This window comes from Podarcis filfolensis (genome assembly GCF_964270895.1).
Source record: "Podarcis filfolensis genome assembly, chromosome: 2".
Taxonomy (NCBI): Eukaryota; Metazoa; Chordata; class Lepidosauria; order Squamata; family Lacertidae; genus Podarcis; species Podarcis filfolensis.
The window spans coordinates 114808070-114822925 of record NC_139605.1 but is presented as its reverse complement, the minus strand read 5'-3'; the positions used below and the strand labels follow the sequence as shown (position 1 = coordinate 114822925).

The 14856-nt window shown below is 46.3% G+C and overlaps 1 protein-coding gene across 23 annotated transcripts in view; it reads left to right on the top strand.

Annotated features, from left to right (window-relative positions):
• LOC310755853 (homeobox protein Hox-D3-like) overlaps positions 1-14856 on the top strand; it is a 152083-nt gene that overhangs the window by 74558 nt on the left and 62669 nt on the right. For 2 of the 23 annotated variants that reach the window (XM_083599212.1, XM_083599213.1), the window contains exon 2: positions 6170-8637. The exons of 18 other annotated variants lie outside the window; for them this stretch is intronic. In XM_083599212.1, the coding sequence (XP_083455338.1) occupies positions 6170-8498 (2329 nt within the window). In that variant the 3' untranslated portion in view covers positions 8499-8637. Of the gene's footprint in view, positions 1-6148; positions 8638-14856 lie in introns of those variants that run through there. 3 more of the 23 variants (XR_014544579.1, XR_014544580.1, XM_083599201.1) reach the window with 3 other exon arrangements.

The following is a 14856-nucleotide window of genomic DNA, read 5'->3' as shown; positions in this document are numbered from 1 at the left end:
AGTACATAAACATTATTAACAGCCAAGCAGTCAGGGGATCAATAAGGAAAGGTTTCCCCAGCAGTGGATATGCAGTGAGATGAAAATATTTCACCTGCTAAATTTGTGCTTCACGCACAGAAGCTCTTCACCCACCAGTGGCGTAGCGTGGGTTGTCAGCACCTGGGGCAAGGCAAGTAATTTGCGCCCCCTAACCCATGGATTTGTGCCCCCTAACCCGTGGATTTGTGCCCCCTAACCCTAACCCCCAGATGTTGTGCCCGGTGCGGCCGCCCCCCCTGCACCCCCCATGCTACGCCACTGTCACCCACCATTCGTAAATGTGTTTTAAGTGTAAAGGTACAACTGAGGATTGTTTACAGATGCACAATAATCCTGGGTGTACACAATGTTCCTTATGGAGTGAGAGACTCAGTGAGATCTAGCATTGTGCTTATTGACAACAGAGGCAAGGGGTTTACTATTAGGGAACTTGTGGTCCTCAAGTGAGATGACTGCTATGTTTTCAACTGTAGTTCCTGACTCTTGGCCATGATGACTGGGGCTGATGGATTATGGATGGTGGTATGGTGGGAAAGGCTGACAGAGTATGGTTCAGGATAGGGTCAACCATGCTCCTCAAATCAGATTATGAGTGTCTCCCAAGGAAGTCAGTGCAGAGATGATTGTGTTATTGCTACTGTTGATTAAATAGCAAGAGTATTATCTGTATGTGTGGTGAGCTAAGCAGGAGACAAGTCTTTATCTCAGAGTTTACAATCAGAACTATGGAGAAGCTCAGTGATTAGGGTGAGCATAACTGAGATCAGTCATTTTAAAAACTAGCAATACTGTACAGTACTATAATTGTCTACCCAGATATAAGTCTCATTGTTTTCAATGAAGTTTGCTCCAAGGAAGAAATGCATTTTTTGAGCCTAAATCCTTGTCATCATAGAACTGCTGCTACACACGATTGTCTCCATGTGAAACCTCTGCATGTCCGCCATAGAATCACTGTATCTTGAAAAAGATTCTGGCTTGCAGTTTGGAGCACATCTTCAAATTCTTATTCTCAAATTGCCCCAGAAAATCTGACACCCAAGGACTTGCCCTGCCCATAGGGTGGCCATGTGGCCTCCTTTATAGCCTTCTCTTTGAAGGAGTCCTCTCTTTGAAGGGCTGTCCAGTCTGAGTCTGTTTTAAAGTTAAAGAACAATAAGAAGGGAGATCAGAGAGGGGGCTTTGAAGTTGCCCATCAGCAATTAGCACCTGGATAACACAGGTCACCTGGTCAATATTCCCCATTATGGTGAGATATGTCATAGTTCTATTTCAATTACAGTAATTGTTTCTAAATTTAAACCTCTCTCTCTCTCTCTCTCTCTCTCTCTCTCTCTCTCTCAGCACACACACACACACACACACACACACACACACACACACACAATATACACCCCACATATTAGTAAATGCAAAATTTGTGCAAATTAATATCCTCCCTTTTGGCAATGCAAAAATGGCCACCATATCTTCCTGACATTTCCCTATAATTTTGTTCTACATGGAAGGATCAGTGTGGTGTACAAGTTATCCGGTTGTCATTAGTTTTGAACTTCTCATTGATGAAGTTTGGATAAGCTTCCAAGGAGCCTGGCTCAACAACATCTGGCCTAGAGAAAAGTGGGGAAATGATCTCAGAAATAAGGTAGTGGGAGAAAATGCAATTGTTTTCCCTTGTCTGTTAAGATATGGCCGGCGGCGGGGGGGTTTGACTAAGAGGTTAAACTACAGAAACAGGAATTTCTTTGGGAAAACTTGTGTTTGGGGGTCAATATTTCTGAGCTGCCTTGGAAACCTTCAATTTTCATGATGTTAGCTAGGTGTCCTTAAGGTATGATTTGGGTCAGCGGTGTGGAACCTGTGGCCCTCCTGATGTTGTTGGACCCTAGCCCTCATCAGCCACAGCCAGCATGGCCAGTGGTCAGGGCTGATAGGAGCCACAGCCGACAGGTTCCCAATCCCTGCTTTAAAGGAAGGTGAGAGTTGTTCATAGAGGGTGGGTATCAATTGCCATTGGCCATGATACCTCAGTGGATACAGACAATATACATCTTTGAATACGTGATGCTGAAATACACATCAGAGAATGGGCACCACCTTCATGCCCTCCTTGTGAGCTTCCAGAGTTATTTGGTTGGTCTGGAAAGAGAATGCGGAACTAGATGGATGTTCACCATCTGATTTGGCAAGCTTTTAAAATGTTCTTATCTATCACTGTGCTATTATCTGTGATGAATCTATATGCATTAGAATGAAATTAGAATGAAACACACTTTGTGTGCGTGTTGTGGAAGGTGGGTTTTCCACTCCCCCCCCCCTTCCAGGTTGAAGGTGTAGCTGAGTGTCCAAGGATTAGACTGTTGAAGGGATCCATGGTCTTTGGGTCCAAACACACTAGCCCCCTGCCCCAGAATATCCTGTTACCAGAATATCTTGGTGAAGGTGGTGCCTCTACCATTACAGAGCCACTGCTGCCAGATGGAGGTGCTCCTCTATGCTGATGGAGGCTGGCAGAGAGGCAGCTACACACCATCTACATACAAACAGAAGAATCTGCCTTCCACTGGCTCAGGCCACTGGTCCATCGAGGTCAGTACTGTCCACACGGACTGTCAGCAGCTCTCTGGGGTTTCAGGCACAGTTCTCCCCCAGTCCCACTTGGAGATTCCAGGAGTTGAACCCAAGACCTTCTGAATGCTAAGCAGATGCTCTGCCCACTGAGCTCTGTCCTTTCCAAATGTGCATGATGTAAGGAAGATTGCTCCGTGAGGCAGCAATCCTGGGTACACTTAGCTGGAACTTACTTTTGGATAGACATGCATGGAATTGTGACATGAACCACGAAGTCCCTGCTTCCAAGGCAGCCTTCTAGACAATCCACTCTCTCTCCCTGCCCCCCCCCCCAATATGTGCTGCAGGGTTAATACCAGCAACTCCTAATAGGGGCAGAATCATATTGTTGGAATGGCTTGTGTAGGGCCATCTAGTCCAACCTCCTGATTTATGCAGGAAATCCAGAGCCAGGGCATCCTCAACAGATAGCTATCCAGCCTTCACTAGAAGAACACCCCTTCCCTCCTTCTGGTAATTGCTTCCATTGTCAAGATGCTCTAACTATCAGTATGTTTTTCCTAATGTTTAATGTTAAGGCAGGGATGGGTGGGGGAATTTTTCAGCCAGATGGTCAGATTCCCTTGTGGGCCAGTGAGGGGGTGGGACATGGTAGAATCCTGAGGGCCACATAGAGAACTCTGGGTGCACATTTGGCCCCTGGGTCTGAGGTCCCACATCCCTGTTATGAGAATCGCTGAAGACTTCTGAACACTCCCTAAATAAGAGGTGTTGAATCTGTAGCTCTCCAAATATTTATTTATTTTTTAAAAATGGAATGCCTCATGAATTTGCGTGTCATCCTTACACAAGGGCCATACTAATCTTCTCTGTATCATTCCAATTTTAGTATATGTGCTGCCAAAGCAAGCACCTCTCCAAATATTGTTGAGCTCCAATTCCAGCAGTCCCAGCTACTATGGTCAATGTTCATGGATGGTGGGAACTGGAGTTTGAGAACATCTGGAGAGCTGCAGCTTCCCCATCCCATCCCTGCTCTAATGAGTTAAACAAGCATTATTATGTATAGTGCAGTGATGTATAAGCTGGATGACTGGGGTGATATCCATTTTCTTCCTGCAAATGATTAAAACAACCCAAACAATGATGATGACATCTGTGAACCCAGAACTAAAACTCTGCACACTTCCAGAGCACTAAAGACTATGGCTCTTCTTTGTATGGTGTTTTTTTTCTTGGCTGAAGTTCAGAATTTGCATCTGGGTATCATCTCCCAACAGATGTGCAAATTTTCTATTTCAAAGCCATTTTGACGCTATTGCTTTGAAAAAGAGCTGCTGCACCTCTTGAGAGTTTAAAATGCTGTAAGGCTTGTTCACACAATCAGAAATACGAAGGGCAGAATGGACCACTGAAATTTCTTAGGCTGACCTCTGAGATAGGACATAAACCATTCAATGGCCTATAGTTATTACTCACAGATCAAGGTCATTAGTTGGAATATAATGCATTCTCTCTCTCTCTCTCTCTCTCTCTCTCTCTCTCTCTCTCTCTCTCTCTCTCTCTCCCTCTTCCTCTCATTTTTAAACTAGTATGGCTTGCCTTGAGTGATGTGAGAGGAGATCTCCCCTCCCCTTGAACACTATCAACCAAATGGTTGCATCATTTTACTGCCATCTATTTGTGCTTGCTTTCTTATTTGAACCTGCTTGGCCCTGCTCTCCTGACAATGCATCTTTACCTTTCTCTGTTGGATTAAAGGAATGTTTTCAAAAGGGCTAATGCATGGCTGTACAGTGGTACCTCGGGTTACATACGCTTCAGGTTACAGACTCCACCCAGAAATAGTACCTCGGGTTACGAACTTTGCTTCAGGCTGAGAACAGAAATCGTGCTCTGGCGGCGTGGTGGCAGCAGGAGGCCCCATTAGCTAAAGTGGTGCTTCAGGTTAAGAACAGTTTCAGGTTAAGAACGGACCTCCGGAATGAATTAAGTACTTAACCCGAGGTACCACTGTATTCAAAAAGATCACACTACCTGATTATCGTTTAGATTGAAGGGGATTCATAAAACCTACCATCCTATCACATCATGATTTTATTTTGCAGTTACCTGGCTGTTCCTTTTAGAGTGGCATTGGATAGATGAACTGCATTTGTATGTTATGTACCTTCCTCAAAGTCACTCAGTGTAGAATATATCGGGTTAATCCCACTTTATCGTGTGCCATGCACAGGTTGAGAGACAGTGGCTGCCACACAGCTAACCAGTGACCTTCATAGTAGAGCAATTATTTGAATGCAGCCCTCCCCGTCACTTTCTCTACCCACTACATTGTTGTTGTTGTTTAGTCATTTAGTCGTGTCCAACTCTTCGTGACCCCATGGACCAGAGCACACCAGGCACTCCTGTCTTCCACTGCCTCGCGCAGTTTGGTCAAACTCATGTTGGTAGCTTCAAGAACACTGTCCAACCATCTCGTCCTCTGTCGTTCCCTTCTCCTTGTGCCCTCAATCTTTCCCAACGTCAGGATCTTTTCCAGGGAGTCTTCTCTTCTCATGAGGTGGCCAAAGTATTGGAGCCTCAGCTTCAGGATCTGTCCTTCCAGTGAGCACCCAGGGCTGATTTCCTTAAGAATGGATAGGTTTGATCTTCTTGCAGTCCATGGGACTCTCAGGAGTCTCCTCCAGCACCATAATTCAAAAGCATCAATTCTTCGGCGATCAGCTTTCTTGATGGTCCAGCTCTCACTTCAATACATCACTACATACATACATCTCCTTCATGGATCACTGCCTTGTCATGGTGAAGGGGCTTGAATAACTCAGAGAAACTATGAGCTATGCTGTGCAGGGCCACCCAAGATGGACAGGTCATAGTGGAGTGTTTTGACTAAACGTGATCCACCTGGAGCAGGAACTGGCAAGCCACTCCAGTATCCCTGCCAAGAAAACTCCATGGACAAAGACCCAGTACATTATACCATCAGTTGTGTGACCACAATAAACCACACCAAGCCTTCCCTAGAGGGTGACACAGTTACTCACTGCTAGGGGTGGCCAGATAAAATCAAGGAAACCACTATTAGTTATAACAGAAGAGGGAATCTCCGCAGATGTAGCCTGATTTCATTTTCACTGGGTCCCTCTTAGTCGCTGCATATTGGGAAAATTAGCTGTACAGTACAAAGTATCCTTTTCCAGTGCAGTCATACTACTGCATCTGTTTCTAGCTCAGTGGGTAGAGCATGAGACTCTTAATCTCAGGATCATTGGTTCTTGCCCCACACCGGGCAAAAGTATCCTGCATTGCAGATGCAGATGCAACTAGATGACTCTTGGGTTCCCTTCCAACTCTAAAAATCTGTGATTCTAGGAAGAGGCATACACTGTTGTGGTGCTGCAGTTGTGCTATGCAGGCAGCATGAGACCCCAGTCATGTATGCAGAGATCTGCTTACAAGTTTTACAGTGAACACATACTATTTAGAAGGCTTTCTAACACATCAGCTAAACTTCATTATTCTTATAAAACAGATATATTATCCCTGATTACAGGGAGCTGCTGAGACGTCCAAGGGAGGTCCGTGCAGTGGCTGCGGGTGACTACCGAGAGTCGGAGCGTCAACCCCAGGAGAATCGTGGACTTGTTACTTATCGACCGGCTAGTCCAACGAAAGTCTGCTTGTCAGAAGGATATTGGGAGCCTAGGATGTCGGCTCAACAGTACGAAGAGGAGGAGGACTATGGGCCACGCTCCGGACCCTCTTGCGTGTATGGGGAGAAGGAACCTCGGCGTCTGGAAGGACAAGCACCGAGTTATCACCCCGCCCCGAGATACAGCCATGACCAGGAGCTGCGAGATGTGGCCCCAAGATGTGCAACTCGTGAGTTTAGCCTATGGGATTTGGATCTTTGCCTCTTCCCTGCTTATACACCTCCCATAAACGCTTTGAGTTATCTGACATTGTTTGAACTGAGTTGTCAAGACCTGGGAGTTCCCCCAAGACTGTATATGATCATTCTGAGAGCCCTAGTCAGTGGAGTCAGTGGAGAACTGGCTGATTTAATGGGACAGGTACCCTTATCATATGCTATGGACTATGAACATTATAAGCGCCTTGTTTTGCAAATATATGGTTTGAGGGCTGAGGACTATAGGCGGGCTTTCCGAAAGGTTGATAAAGCTGCCTCAACTGAAAGCCTGACCCTCGTTGCTGCTAAAGTGGCACAGAATTTTGACTTTTGGATGTCGGCAGAGGATGTAACTACCTTTGAAGGGATGAGACAATTGATGCTCAAAGAGCAGTTTAACCGCCATTTGCCTGCGGAATTGGCATGCTTGGTTGCGGACCGAAGCCCTGCTACTATTGAGCAAGCCGCGCAGTTTGCTGAGACTTTTAGGCTCAACAGGCCTCATTTGGCAAACAAAAGCCAGCCGGTTGGGAGTCGACTGATGGCTCTGGGATCGAAAGGGAGGTCTGCGTTTCAGCCCAAGGAACCTTGGAAAAGTATCCCTGCTGTTTCGGAAGATCTTGGGTCTTCCACTGTGTTGGGGGATTTGCAATTGTTTGAAGCTGAGCAGAGATCTGATCCCTCCTTGCAAGCTTCCCGGGACGCTGCGGAGAGCCTTCCCCAAGGAAAGAGGCACGCCCGCTTCTTGTATGAAAAGGGGTTCTTGTACAGACAGTTCTGGCCAAAGAAGATCAAAGACAAAGACGTTGTTTTGCAGCTGGTGGTTCCTGGGTCAAGGCGTCCTAAGGTACTGGACTTAGCCCATCATGATGGTCTGGCAGGCCACTTGGGGGTACAGAAGACCCTGGAACGCATCAGCCGGTACTTTTACTGGCCTGATGTGCACCAAAGTGTAAAGAACTTTGTACGCTCTTGTGTTGTGTGTCAAAAAATAGGGAATGATAAAGACAGCATGCCTAATACTTTACAGAGTGTACCTCTTGATGCAAATGTTTTGGAAAAATGGGGAATAGACTTGGTGGGCCCCCTGCAGAAAACCCGTGCTGGGAAGCAGTATGTTTGTGTAATAATTGATTATGCCTCTAGATATGTTTGGGCTACAAGCTTGGCCAATACTTCCGCCCAGAATCTTGCGAAAGCTTTGGTTTTGGCCTTTGGTTCTTTGGGGATACCTAAGGTTCTAGTGACTGATCTGGGAACCAATGTAATGGCTGAGCTAACTCAGAAGGTTTTGCAGCTGGCAAAGGTCCACCATCACACTAGTATTGTGGATCAGCACCAGGGAAATGGGCTTATAAAAAGAGTTCAGAAAGCTCTCGAGCAGATGTTGCGGAAGTGTGCCCTGGCCCATGGGTCTAGCTGGGATCAAGATCTGCCTTTAGTTGTGTCCGCTTACAATGATGCTTATCAAAGGAGTCTAGGGTTTGCACCCAATCAGTTGATTTTTGGTCGACTTTTGAATACTCCTCTGTCCATGCTCCGGAGGGAGTGGGAGGGGTCGGAGGAGGAGATTAAGGTACCTTCTGTGTCTGAGTATTTTGCTAACCTGAGGCAGACATTGTCTGACATCTGGCAACTTGCCAAGGAGAATTTGGAGGGCGCTTGGTTGGAACAGAAACGTTGTTATGATTTGAAGGTGGTGACAAAAAGTTTTGAAGTGGGAGATCAGGTTTTAGTGTTGAAACCCACCCGACCCCACAAACTGGTAGTCAAATGGCATGGGCCGGGCATAGTGAAGGCCAAGTTGAGCTCTGTGTGCTATCTGGTGGAATGCCAGGAGCTGCATGATGCATCAAGAGAATATCATGCCAATTCTTTGAAAAGGTACCTTGAATCTGAGCTTTCTGTGTTGTCCATCTCTGGAGGTCAAGAGGAGGTGCCTACAGCCCCTAAAGACCTCTTGGAGGAATAAAAACAGGCTGGAAGTACAATCATACCTTGGGTTACAGCCGCTTCTGGTTGCCGCTTTTGGGGTTGCGGACTGCCGAAACCTGGAAGTACTGGAACAGTTAACTTCCAGGTTTCGGCAGTCACGCATGCGCAGAAGAGCTAAATGGCTTTGCGCATGTGCAGAAGCATCGAATCACAACCTGCGCATGTGCAGATGCAGGTTGCGAACGCTGCAGGTTGCGAATGTTCATCCCGCACGGATCACATTCGCAACCCGAGCGTCCACTGTATCTCGGATGTGTTACGCTTCCCTACCTTGTACGAACAACAGGCTAGGGGGCTCTTTGATGTTCTACAGTCTTTTGACCGTACTTTCAGTACTAAACCAGGGAGGACTCATTTGATGCAGCACCATTTTAACAATGGTGATGCTGCACCTATTGCATCACGGCCTTATAGGGTCAGTGAAGCTCATGCCCGAAGCATCGAGGCTGAATTGTGGGAAATGCTTGATTTGGGAGTTATAGAGCCCAGTAAGAGTGCCTGGGCCTCTCCCATTGTTTTGGTCCCTAAGGCTTATTCCACCATTCATTTTTGTGTCGATTATTGGCATATTAATTCTGTGACCCTCCCTGATGTTTGTCCCTTGCCCAGAATTGACACCCTGATTGAAAAGCTAGGGAGAGCAAAGTTCATCACGGTGCTGGATTTGACCAAAGGATTTTGGCAAATTCCTTTGTCCTCTGAGGCGTCAGAAAAATCTGCCTTCGTTACCCATGTGGGTCTAGATCAATTTAAGGTGTTACCTTTTGGATTGCGCAATGCGCCCGTGGCATTCCAGCGACTGATTAATTCTCTGATACATGATGTGAGCGATTTTTGCTGTGCCTACTTAGATGATCTGGCTATCTTTTCTAATTCCTGGGGGGGGAGCATCTTAGGCATGTGCAGAGTGTTTTGTCATGCCTACAGGAAGCCAACCTGACGGTGAAGATCTCCAAGTGTCAGTTTGCTCAAGGAGAGGTGATTTATTTGGTGTTTAGGGTGGGGTCTGGAAATATCAAATCCCTGGAGGCCAAGGTCCAGCGTGTACAGAAATGGCCTCACCCTCAGACAAAAGGGGATGTGCAGTCCTTTATTGGGCTAGTGAATTATTATCGAAGGTTTATTAACCATTTTGCAACCCTTGCCACCCCTTTGATGAATTTGTGTAAGAAATCTCCGCCTGTTAAGGTGACCTGGACTGAGTGTCAGCGTGCTTTTGAAATGTTAAGGCAGTCATTAGTGAGCTCAACGGTGATGCTTGCGCCCAACCCTTTGTAGTACAGACAGACGCTAGCCAAACAGGATTAGGGGGTGTACAGCTTCAGCAAGATGAGGAAAGAACCTGGCGTCCAGTTGTGTATTTGAGCAAAAAGTTGCTACCACGTGAGCAGAATTATTCCACTGTCGAAAAAGAATGTCTTGCTTTGGTTTGGGCTTTGGTCAAACTCCACCACTAACTTGTGGGGGAATAATTTTGAAGTCCAAACTGACCATTCACCTTTGTGCTAGTTAGAAAGAGTGAAACACACTAACCAGAAGTTACTCAGATGGAGTCTGACCCTGCAAGACTATCAGTTCACAGTTTCTCATATACCTGGGAAAATGAACCTAGTCGCGGACACCCTGTCCTGCTTGTACCTGTCTGTGCAGTGAGTTGCTATTTTAGAGGTACAGTGGTACCTCTGGATGCGAACGGGATCCGTTCCGGAGCCCCGTTTGCATCCTGAGCAGAACGCAACCCACATCTGCGTGTCTGCACGTCTGTGCATCGTGACTCACCGTTTCTGCGCATGCGCGTGATGTCATTTTGAGCATCTGCGCATGCGCGAGCGGCGAAACCCGGAAGTAACCTGTTCTGTTACTTCCAGGTCACCAGGGAACGCAACCTGAAAATGCTCAACCTGAAGCGTCTTTAACCCGAGGTATGACTGTACTAAATGCCCCAGATTGGTTGGAACTACCTCAATTGTGTAAATAGTACTGATAAAATTTAGGGGCTTAACCCTTTACGGTAATTTCATCTTAGAGGGGAGGGTGTAGTGAAGTTGGGAAATCTTGGTATGTCAAATGCTGGTTCACACAGGAGTGAGGCATTGTGGGAGAGATAAAACTGTGGCCTTCTGGGGAATGGATATCTGGTCTTTTTAAACGTAAAACTCCCTGTCTCTAGAGGTGTGAGTCAATTACATCTTGACTCTAGGCAGGATGAGATGTTATCTGATTTGTAGACCCTGGCGCAGCTGAGGGCCTGAGTATGGATTGGGTTGTAAAAAGGTACAGGAGGCTATCAAGTAATATACAACTTGGGAGCCTGGTACATGAAAGAGAGGCCTGGGAACAGAGGGAACAGCCTTTTGATCTCATGGTCTCTGAGTCTAAACAAAGTTCAGCTGTGCCGGTCTCCTGACAATCAGAAGATATAGTCTCATCATACAGCCATTGGTAAATTGGTAATTGACCTAAAGAAATGATTGGTCCCTAACCTGTCCTTCACGTGGGTTTTCAAGGATAAAGGATTTGGGAATTCAGATGCAAATTGCAGAACATCTTGCCCTGGTATTTCGCCTCTTGACTACTCGCTGTGTTTTGAACTATTGTTGCTGTGTGAGTATGGTTTTAGCTAGTTATTTTTTACAATGTTTTTATTTTTTGTTTGTAACTTTTTAAGAAATGTGCAACTTTTTGAGTGGCTTTTTCAATAAACTTGGAAATGGACTATTTGTCTTTTGTACTCTGTGCCTTTGCTCGGGGAAGCTAAATGGGTGCCTTATCGTTTGGACACCTACCTGTTGAATTTCTGTCTGCGTCACGGTAAAGTGACTCAGGGCTGGGCAAGCTTGGTAAATATCGAAGGGGGGTTCTCCTTCTTGAACGCCATTCAAGGGTGGTCCAGGAAAGGAGGTGGGGGCAGCTTTACTGTTTGGCTTGTGATTTGCAACAACTAACGACCTCTCCCCCTTCCTGGCCAAGTCCTGCTGGTGTCTAGCAAGAATGGTCAGGGGGGTGTGGATAGTCCCACTCACTACTAATATGAATTAGAAGGGGAAAAAATATTGAAATTAATTGGGCCAATTAAAAGAAATATCTGAGATGCTTCAAGTGTACTCCTAAATGTGTAAAGTGTGGGCGCAATAGGGATCATACAAGCACACTTGACAGGCTGCACGTGTTGCCTGGGTGCCACACCTGCATTTGTTGCCACGCAATGTGTGGTCGTGGCCCACAGGGACAGAGGAATACAACTTTCAGTTAGGTTTGCTGAAGGAAAGTGTCTTATAATAGTGTCTTCTCCCTTACAGACTTTCCCGTACTCTGAGATCTGACAGGGATGTCCTTTGATGGTCCCACATCATCCTGAAATTAGATATGCGGTGAGGCAGGAAAGGCCATCCTCAATACAGGAGACCCAACTCTGTAATGACCTCTCTTTACAAAACTGAGTAGCGCCAACTCTTCTAAGTTTTCATTACCAATTAAAAATGTATTTATTCACCTAGGCCTTGGGGTGACCTGTTGACCGCTTATGTCTACTGTTTCTTGTTACCTATCTTTTTGGGGGGGTGTATGGGGTGTTAAGGGACACGGGAAGTGCTGTGGGTTAAACCACAGAGCCAAGACTTGCCGATCAGAAGGTTGGCAGTTCAAATCCCCGCGACGGGGTGAGCTCCCGTTGCTTCGTCTCTGCTCCTGCCAACCTAGCAGTTCGAAAGCATGTCAAAGTGCAAGTAGATAAATAGGTACCGCTCTGGTGGGAAGGTAAACGGCATTTCCGTGCACTGCTCTGGTTCGCCAGAAGCAGCTTAGTCATGCTGGCCATATGACCCGGAAGCTGTACGCAGGCTCTCTCGGCCAATAAAGCGAGATGAGCGCCACAACCCCAGAGTCAGCCACGACTGGACCTAATGGTCAGGGGTCCCTTTACCCTTTACATTTATGGGGTGTTAGAGGAGGGGTAGAACCTCTGGTGAGGGACATGTCATCCTCCTTCTGAGGTAGATCCATCTTTGGTCCCCACCCTGTACTCAGCTCTCACCTGTGGCTCCTAGAAGCTGTCAGCATGTGACAGCGGCCACACCCCAGGAACAGCTTTGACTGGCTGGCTAAACTAGGTGAGGGTAGCTGACGGGTCTCAAACCCTTGGTGAGTTAGGGATGTTCCTTGCATGCCAAGACAGGCTCTGGTGGAGTGAGCGGTTGAGACCAATTGTGGTTCTAACAGTCAAGAAGGCAGTTTCTGCACGTGCTGTACAGGGAAGTGAGGGGAAGATGGGGCTTGTCAACTTGGGAAGGTAGCCCATTGGGAGAAGGACAACTCTGATCCTAAACCGATGCTGCCTTACAGGATATCTCTGGGAGAAGAAAAGGCTAGGGAGTAAATTCTGCACAAACCTGGAGTGGAGTCTCTAAGGCACTTAGATGGCATCTTTTATGCCTCCTTCTGGCAACTCTGGCAGCCAAGCTGGTGCCAAACAAATTGTTCTGGTTTCCTTTGGAGCACATCAGCAAGGCCAGGGGCAGGCAACCTAATCACTTTCTCAATCCGGCCTGCGGACGGTCCGGCAATCAGCGTGTTTTTACATGAGTAGAATGTGTGCTTTTATTTAAAATGCATCTCAGGGTAATTTGTGGGGCATAGGAATTCGTTCATCCCCCCCCAAAAAAAATAGTCCGGCCCACCACATGGTCTGAGGGACAGTGGACCGGCCCACGGCTGGAAAAGGTTGCTGACCCCTGAGCAAGGCCAAGAGGGGGGTCTTGTCGCCTGGGCAGCCCAGGGCCTCCATATAGGGAAAGTCAGTTTGGTGCTGCTAACACAGCAGTTTGACTTCACACTCCATTTTCTCTTGAGAAAGATGGATGCCAACAACCTATCTTTTATTGTTGGTTATGTATTTTACCAGCAATTATAACTCACTCTGGGATCATCTTGCAAGACAAAGAGCAGGACAGAAATATCGTAAGTAAATAAATAGTAGGTGATAGCTTCCTTGTGCAAGTAGGCCTGGTTGCTTATCTACTATGCATATTCAGATAAACCCATCCCTCAAGAGACCACGAGTTTAAGAAGGTGAAATGCGGGACTGGAAGAATAGGGTCTAGAGTGGGGAAATCAGTAGGAGTCTACTAAAAAATGACTACAAGGTGATTGCCTCAAACACATGATCAAGTAGTCTCATTGGCTTCTGTCCAGGAAAAGTACTTAAGTATCCAAGGATGGAAGTAATCCTATCTGAAGTCATCAAAGCATTAGGAGCACCTGCTTAAGTCCCACTGGTCTCTGTGACATTTAATCACTTGATCAAAGTTAAAGCACGTGATTAAGAGGGCTTTGTTGAAAAGGGGTTGAATTTAAGCAGGTGCTTAAATTCAACACCCATGTTGAAGAACTCTGATGGAGTATAATTAGGTGGGAGGAGGGAGTGGAGGTGGGGTGGGGGGAGAAGGAGATGATGGTAGCAGCCACTTCCTGGCAAATGACTTTAAAGCACTTGACATCCCTCCCAGCAGACTTATCTTATGCTTCAAAATATATAATGGAAAGGCAAGGAAAAGAATACTGTCTATGGCAGGAAGAATGTAGAAGCCATGCAACAGATACTGGGCTCATCTCCTCTGCCCCTCTCCCTTTCTACAATGGAAAGAAAGAAAGAAAGAAAGAAAGAAAGAAAGAAAGAAAGAAAGAAAGAAAGAGTATCATAATGGCACTGAGCTTGAATTGGTGGGCTGTTACGAACCTCAGCTTGGTCATGTTTAGGTGGATAAATCAGACGCAAAAGCAACACCACATTTTTCTGTTCTTTTTTCAGAAAATGAGAGAGTCAGGGAGAGGAAGGAGTAGAAGGAAAAACTAAGGGCCTGTTTGCACTGTATTTATCTATTTTATAGCAATTTAACTGTTGCCCTGACTTCCCACAATCCTGGGAATTGTAGTTTGGTGACGTAAGTTGCTCACAAAGAATCAAATTGTAGTTTGTGGAGGCTTCTCATAGAGATCCCTTCTTATAATTTTGGGGCACTGATCTTCAAATGGTGAGTCGGGACCCACTAGTGGGTCATAGCCTGATCCAAACTGGGTTACAGCAGGAGCGAATATATGGTAGAAGATTAAGAAATGGATCCCCAAATGCACAATAGGGTTAAATGTAGGTCCTGGGTCTGAAACGGTTGAAGATACATGTTCTAAGATTCCCTGGGAGAAGGAAGGGGCACAACTATTAAACTAGTTAAAGTTTGAGATGCCTGTACATACACATTATGTGAGCCAGTGTGTGGTGCAGTGGTTAGAGAGTCGGACTAGCACATGGGAGACTAGGGTTCAAATCTTGGTCATGAAGC